At 47.5% G+C, this 7,312-nt stretch overlaps 1 protein-coding gene across 1 annotated transcript in view; it reads right to left on the bottom strand.

Moving 5' to 3' along the window:
• Positions 1–241: 241 nt before the first annotated feature.
• Dnah2 (dynein axonemal heavy chain 2) overlaps positions 242–7,312 on the bottom strand; it is a 110,181-nt gene continuing 103,110 nt past the window's right edge. The window contains exons 79-87 of the mRNA XM_051181595.1: positions 3,138–3,329; positions 2,784–2,968; positions 2,309–2,537; positions 2,082–2,233; positions 1,871–1,985; positions 1,145–1,321; positions 974–1,048; positions 672–822; positions 242–577 (exon numbers count right to left, since the gene is read on the bottom strand). Of these exons, the coding sequence (XP_051037552.1) occupies positions 423–577; positions 672–822; positions 974–1,048; positions 1,145–1,321; positions 1,871–1,985; positions 2,082–2,233; positions 2,309–2,537; positions 2,784–2,968; positions 3,138–3,329 (1,431 nt within the window). The 3' untranslated portion in view covers positions 242–422. The remainder of the gene's footprint in view (positions 578–671; positions 823–973; positions 1,049–1,144; positions 1,322–1,870; positions 1,986–2,081; positions 2,234–2,308; positions 2,538–2,783; positions 2,969–3,137; positions 3,330–7,312) is intronic.

Genomic DNA, 7,312 nt, shown 5'->3' with positions numbered 1-7,312 from the left:
CTTTCAAAGCTATCTCCGCCCTGCCTGCTCAAGCCCTCCCCCCTCCGACTTAGTCACACCCCCTTTAGGCCAAGCAAGCGAGTAGTTCAAGGCCACGCCTCCCTCCCGCTAGAGGCCACCCACTTCCCTCTCTGTAGTTGACGTAGCAGCTCTTTCTCACGAGTAAGTCCCAGCTTCCCTCCTCCGGTTTCCTCCACCCCAACACACGAAATCACCACCATTCCATTGAGAGACTTGGAGCTTGGGTTTGCACGTGTTTTACTGTGATGAGCTCCAATACAAGTCTTCCACCTTTATGGCTAGCGTCACTAGGTACCCTCAGGGAGCCATTATATGCAAGATTCAGCTAAGATCCTGAGATCCAGCTTTAGGTCAGTCTTAGGGCTCCCGACCCTCTCAAGCAGGAGGCGGGGAGGCGCTCATCAGCTGTCCAGGCTCATCAGTAGAGCAGTGCCCCTCTTAATCCAGTGATCAGATGTCATGGCTCCAGATCGGAGATCAATGCCTATGACAAAGGAGGCCCGATCTGCACTGCCTGCCCGGTTGGGATAGTAATAGCAGGGACAAGAGTACATGCCTAGGGAAAAGGAAAGGGCGGTCAGACTCTAGAACCCAGAAGTTCAAGGCAGGTACATTTGAGAACTGAACAAGGGACTGGGACAGTCTCCCACCCTTGGCACTTTTCTTGCGGCTCTCTGCTGGACGGAAGTGGATCGTGGGCATGAGGCAGACCAGCTGCATGGGCTCTGCCTCCACTAAACAAGAATTCTTTCGGTCCCAGCCAGCACCCTCCAGGTAAAGTCCCCGGACCCAGACACCATCCTGAGGAGAGATGGAGACAGATTTGGGAGAAACATAGACTGTTTTGATCTAACCCCTCTATTCGCTAACACCCTTCTCTTCCCACTTTTTCTTCAATTATCCTCCTCCACCTGACGTTTTGCTCAGATGCCCAAGCTCATCTGACTCCCACCTTGGGTGGATACACCAGGTTGCTGTCATCCACAGTGGAAACTATAAACTCCCAAGAGAGGCAGTCCACTGAAATCTGTGGGGTGAAGGTGACAGTGAGAGATGCCCCCCAGGAGAAAAAAAACCACACGTCCCTATCGTCCATCCCCACCCCACCGAACAGACTGCTCACATTGTTTTGTCGAGCCGAAGACTGCAGCACGGCAGTGAGGAAGCCAGTGGGAAAAGTGAAGCCAGACAGCCAGAAGATAACAGGAGGGCGGGCTCGACTGGCCCACAGCTCAAACTGTTCCACACGCACAGCCAGGTCCCGGGTCCATGAAGCCAAAGGCTTTTGGGAGGGATATGCCTGAGAGAGGAGGCATCATTCCATGATGTTTTCACATCCTCATTAACAACGCCCGGGGCAGCTATTCCAAAGTTAACTCCCAAGAGAAAAGCATACAATAGCAACTACTCATTAATAACAACAGTATCAGTACAGATTATCCTTTACCCAAAATGCACAGAGTCAGAGATGTTTCAGATTTCTCACTGGTTTCTGGGATGTGTATGGAATGTTTGCATAGACTACTGGTTAAGGATCCCTAATCCAAAAATTGATAACTGAAACCTTTTGAGCATCATGTTTGCCACTCCGATATTTGGATTAGGGACGCTTGCTCTGTAATAAGCAGGTACCTATTGAATACCATGTACAGTACTAAGGGGAGGTCTTTGAAATAGAAGTTAGTGTAAATACATCTGTACGTGAACAAGTTCTGCAGTCAGTTAGTGAATGGCTGCACTTGATGTCAGCACCTTGAACCTGTCTAGATTGGAGCCTGGGTTCTGTAAATGCCTCTTGAGAATAAAGTGAAGATGTTCAAGATTAGGATTGACCGTGGCAGAATCTTGCCTTTCCCCAGAGTGGAGGAACATGGGCATCAAAGATGCAGTTGAAAATCTCTTCCAGGCTTGTTGACATGACGATGAGGCCCTGGATGCCCTTCTCTAGGTCTGTCAGGGATAACCTGGGTGCAATGAAATGCGCAGAGAATTGATGAGGCGCTAGTCTGAGGCCCTTTCTCCTTCCCCTCCCATATTCTACAGTGTTCCTTCCATCTTACAGGATGGTCCTCATCAGCTTGTTGTATCTCTGGATCTCCTGCAGGAGGACCACATTGAGTGGGGAGGGGTCAAGAGCCAGTAACTTTCGGGTCCCCTCATAGTCGATCATCTCAGGGATCTTCTGCTTCACATCAGCAGCTAACTCAAGGACCTGAGGAGACAGGAGCTTGGTGCTGGCCGGCCCTCCCTCAGCATCTCCCCTCCCACAGGGCAGCCTTGTTCCTACCTTCTCTTCCCGGCTCTGGCCACCAATCCTGGTGGGTGTGATTTGGGGTTGCAGGGAAAGCAGAGTCTCAAAGAGGGTCCGTGCCTCAGTGATCTGGGAGGCCACGTCAGCATTGGGGTGCTGGCCAAAGGCCTCAGGGGGGTCCATGCTGGGCAGCAAGCTGATATATTCTTTGTAAGAGGCCAAACTCCCATCCTTCGGGATGAAATAAGTATCCAGTACAGACAACCTGGGCAACCACAGCAGAGTGTTACCACACTGTGAGATCTGAAGGGCTTCCATGTCAAGCCCAGACCACAGTCTCAATGTTTTCCCACTTGTCTAACTCATGCTCTTGCTCCTCCTCCCAATTCCACAGTTTCCATCTTCTCTCAACCTCCTAGTCTCTACACACGCGTGCGCACACATACCACTCAGTCCAGACCCCTGGTCTGTTTATTTCCTTTTACCCCTTCCTCAGTGCTACCTCCCTCACCGGTAGGAGGGAGTTGTTAGACTCTGGTCACAGAAATAATCATTGATGTAGGTAGTGAGTAGGCGCCGATCCCAGTCATCTGTGACATGTCCGCCATAGTTGACACCGGCAATGAGGTACTTGAGTGCGTCCCAGGGCGTCTCCTCATACTCATCCAAATAGAGGCTCAGCAGGTTCTCTGACACCTGTGTGTAGTCCCAACCCAAGCCCCCAGTCCCACATAGTTATGGCAAGAACTCTCCCAATGGGGCTCTAACATCAGCTTTCTGGCAGCCAACATTCCCACAAAAGAGCCAGGGGGCAAGAAGTATGAGAAGAAAGGGCTGCCACGGGAGGCCCCTGCTTGGCACAAACCTCGAAGTCAGAGTCATTGAAGCCATAGATGATATTCCAGCCAAGCTGTAAAAACTTTTTGCGTTCAAGTAATATAGAGTGGAAGAAGCAGAGGCCGAAGAGCAGCTTCTTATACTTGGCAGGTTTGGAGCAGCGAGTAAACTGTGCTTCCGTCATCAGTTGATACAGACGTGTCATGTTGGCCTTCAGACCCTGAGGACAGCAAAGTACAGGGTGCCATTTGTCGTGCTTGCCTCTGCTACTAGCAGCATCGTGGGCAGTTGTGGAAGGGGCCCTGCACAGGGGCCCTGGCTGAAGGAATGAAAGGAAGCCCAGCACTACCCTCTGGTCTGCATGCTAAGATGCATACGCATTCTGCAGCTGCTGCATATGCAATGGCAACCCTACCTTCTCCCACACACCATTGTTTATTGGAGGGGGCAGTACTGGATGTTGAACCTTGGAGTTCAACTCCTGAGGCAATCACACTGCCACTGGGTACATCCTCAGCCACTCCCTCCTCATTTTTGGAGACAAGTTCTCATTGTGTAGCTCTGGCTGGCCAGGAATTCCTATGTAGATTAGGTGGGCCTGGAACGCAGAGATACCCTCCTGCCTCCTCCTCTGTGGTGCTAGGATTACAGATATGTGCCACACCCAGCCCTGCCTCCATGTTTGAGTCTCTCAACCACGATGCCCTCCAGGAATGGGCCAATTCAATTTGCAAGCGCTAGAGAACATGGACAAAGACAGAAGTATATACCTACAGTTAGTTTTTCATTGGTATTTGTTTTGTTTTATTTCAATGCTGGGGATTGAATGTCAAAGCCTTGTTCAAGTCAGAAGAATATTCTACCATTGAACTGTACTGTCAATCCACTGCAACTGAGATTTTTTTTGAAACGTACGGAACTGCAAGTTTGCAAGTTTGGGGGTACACTTGGGAGACCAAGGTAGGAGGATCACAAGCTCAAAGCCAGCCTGGGCTACTCAGCAAAAGGAGGAAAGAAGGAAAGGAAAAAAGACAAACCCAAAGGCATGTCAGTAGAAAGATTAGTATCTGGACTGTATGAAGTATGGAACAGATTCAAGCACACTACATTAAGTGGGAAAAGAAATCATACTGTATGGTTGTATTTAACACACAGAATTGTGTCTTAAAATTATAAAGAAAATTACACACACTATTCAAATCATGGCTTCTGGGTCTAGAGAGAAGCTAACAAAATTGAGAAAAGACACTTTAAAATGATGGTTCCAAAAAAAGCTAATGTTCTCTTTCTCTCTCTCTCTCTCTCTCTCTCTCTCTATATATATATATATATATATATATATATATATATATATATACATTCACCATTTTTAAAAGGCTTATTTTATATGTGAATGCTTTGCCTGCATGTATATATGTGCACCACACCCATTCGTAGATTCGATTCGTGGTACCTGTGGAGGTCAGAAGTGGCATCAGCTCTCCTGGCACTGGATTAGGATGGCTGTGAGCCACCACATAAGTGATGAGAACTGAACCCAGCTCCTCTGGAAGAGCAGCAAGTGTTCTTAACTGCTCAGCCATCTCTCCAGTCCCCTAGTTTCCCTTCATGTTTTATTTTTTATTTTTGTTTTTTTAAGATAGAGTCTTTTTTGTTTTGTTTGGGGCTTTTGGTTTTTTTTTTTTTTTTTTTGAGACAGGGTTTCTCTGTGTAGTCCTGGCTACCCTAGAAATCACTCTATAGACCAGGCTAGGCTGCTCAAACTCACAGATCCACATGCTTGTGCCTCCTGAGCACTAGGATGAAAGGTGTGCACCACCACCACCCAGCTAAGACAGAGTCCTCTTCTGTCACTTAGGCTGGCCTTGAATTTGCAGAAATTATAGGTATTCTCTAGGCCTGCAACGCGCAGTAAGGTGGGGAGTTCAAGGTTATCTCAGAGACAGGGGTGTCTGAGGTGTGGATGTCAGAGGACAGTTTCAGGAAGCAGATTTCCCCCATCCACCATGTTGACCCAGGGAATTAAATTTAGGTTGCCAGGTTTGGCAGCAAATGCCTTTCCCCACTGAGCCCATCTCACATGTAAAGAAATCCAAGTCTAACAAATAAACCTTCAACTGTTCTCACTAGGTTTAGCAGATGGCGGGGAGGACCTACATCTGCAGCAAGGAGGCTGAGCACTGAAGCTGGCCCAAGAAATGAGTTTTCAAAGAAAAGCAGAGGAAGGCATGGTTCAGTCGGTAAAGGTGCTTGGCACCAAGCTATGACCTGACTTTTGCACTGTCATTATCTTTTCTTTTTTTTTCCTCAAGACTTCTCTGTGGCTTTGGAGCCTGTCCAGGAACTATCTCTTGTAGACCAGGCTGGCCTCAAACTCAAAGAGATCCTCCTGCCTCTGCCTCCCGAGTGCTGGGATGAAAGGCGTGTGCCACTACCGCCCAGCCTGTCATTATGACACCAAAATTCATGCCACAGCATAAGCATTCTCCCTCCCTCCCTCCCCCATCTCTTTCATACACACATAAATGTTTAAAAATAAAAGATACTGAAGTCGATAGCTCAGTGGTAGAGTGTGCATCTAGCATGTTCTGGTTCTGAGCTCAATTCCCAGTCTTGTTCAAAAAGGGAGGGCAGGATTTTTATTATATGGGCGACAGATTTATAGAATATTTGACATTTTAAATTTATGTACAGGCCAGACAGTGGTGGCATATGCCTTTAATCCCAGCACTTGGGAGGCAGAAGCAGGCAGATTTCAGTGAGGCCAGCCTGGTCTACAAAGCAAGTTCCAGAGTTCCAAGACAACTAAGGCCACACAAAGAAACCTTGTCTCAAAAATACCAAAAAAAAAAAGAAAAGAAAAGAAAAGGAAAAAGAAAACAAAACCCCATACTTTTGATGGCAGAAAAAAAAATAAAAAATAAAAAAACTAACCTAAAACACTCCTGGTCACATGCCTAGGGTAGCACATTTGGGAGGCAGAGGCAGGAGGGGTTATCTTTAGTTACATAGTGAGTTCAAGGCCAGCTTGGACTATATGAGACTCTCTTTCTGTCTCTTTCTTTCAGTCTTCTCTCTCTCCCCTCTCTTTCTGTTTTGTGAGACAGGGTTTTTCTGTGTAACCCTGGCTGTCCTGGAACTCACACATCATAGACCAGGCTAGCCTGGAACTCACCAAGATCCATTTGCTTCTTCCTCTGGAGTGTTGGGATTAAAGGCATGTGCAACCACCTGGCTGACCCTGTCTCACTTTAAAAGAAAGTGTGAACTTTTTATTTCTTCCCTAGCCTAGGGGTGGAATCCCCCACCCCACTCAGTATGCTGGGATCAAAGGTGTGCAATGCCACAGCCAGCCCCTTACTTTTATTTTATGTGTATGTTCATGTGTATGTTTGCCTGCATGTGTGTATGTGTACCACATGCATGCAGTGCCTATGGAAGCCAGAAAAGGGCGCTGGATGCTCTAGGACTGGTTGTGAGCCACCATGTGAGTGCTGGGAACCCAGCAGTTGGTGTGCTTAACCACTGAGCCATTTCTTCAGCCCTGGCTCTGATTTTTTATAAACTGGCAAGAAAAGGGGTCTTGATCTCAAACTAAGAGCAATAAAGAAAGCTAACAAAATAAGCAAACCAGGCATGGCAGTAGCTTCAACCAACTGTAATCCCAGCAACCTATATGTGAGAGGCAAGATGATAGCAAGTTTGAGGCCAGCCTGGATTACACAGCAAAACCCAGTCTCAACCAACCAACAACTGGGCATGTATCTCAGTAGCTCAATAGTGCAGCGATTGCCTTGCAAGGCCCTGAGTTCTATTACAACAAACAACACACCCTTCTAAATAGCTTACATGGTGGGTCTGTGGGTCCTGGGGATGTTGTGACAAGAACAGATCTTTAAGGATCAGTGTTGTTGGATTCAGTATCATTGGATTCAGCAGTGAATTTGTGAAATTAGAGATAAAATTCTCAAGAGGGCTGGAGGGAAGGAGGGAAAGTGAGGGTTAGAATCTCACAGGTATGAACTTGAGAAGAGGAAGCTGTGGGCTGGGGGGGTCCCATGGTGGGATGGGATGGATGCGAATTTATACCCAGAGTGTGGCTCTGGGTACTTACTTACTCTTTGGGGCTCAGCATCCTACCTGTAAAGCAGTAGCAGCTCTTACCTGATGTGTGAGTGTGAAATGAGTTGATAAATGTAAAGG

The sequence above is a fragment of the Phodopus roborovskii genome, unplaced genomic scaffold, assembly GCF_943737965.1.
Source record: "Phodopus roborovskii unplaced genomic scaffold, PHOROB, whole genome shotgun sequence".
Classification (NCBI taxonomy): Eukaryota; Metazoa; Chordata; class Mammalia; order Rodentia; family Cricetidae; genus Phodopus; species Phodopus roborovskii.
This window is presented reverse-complemented; position numbering and strand designations above follow the sequence as displayed.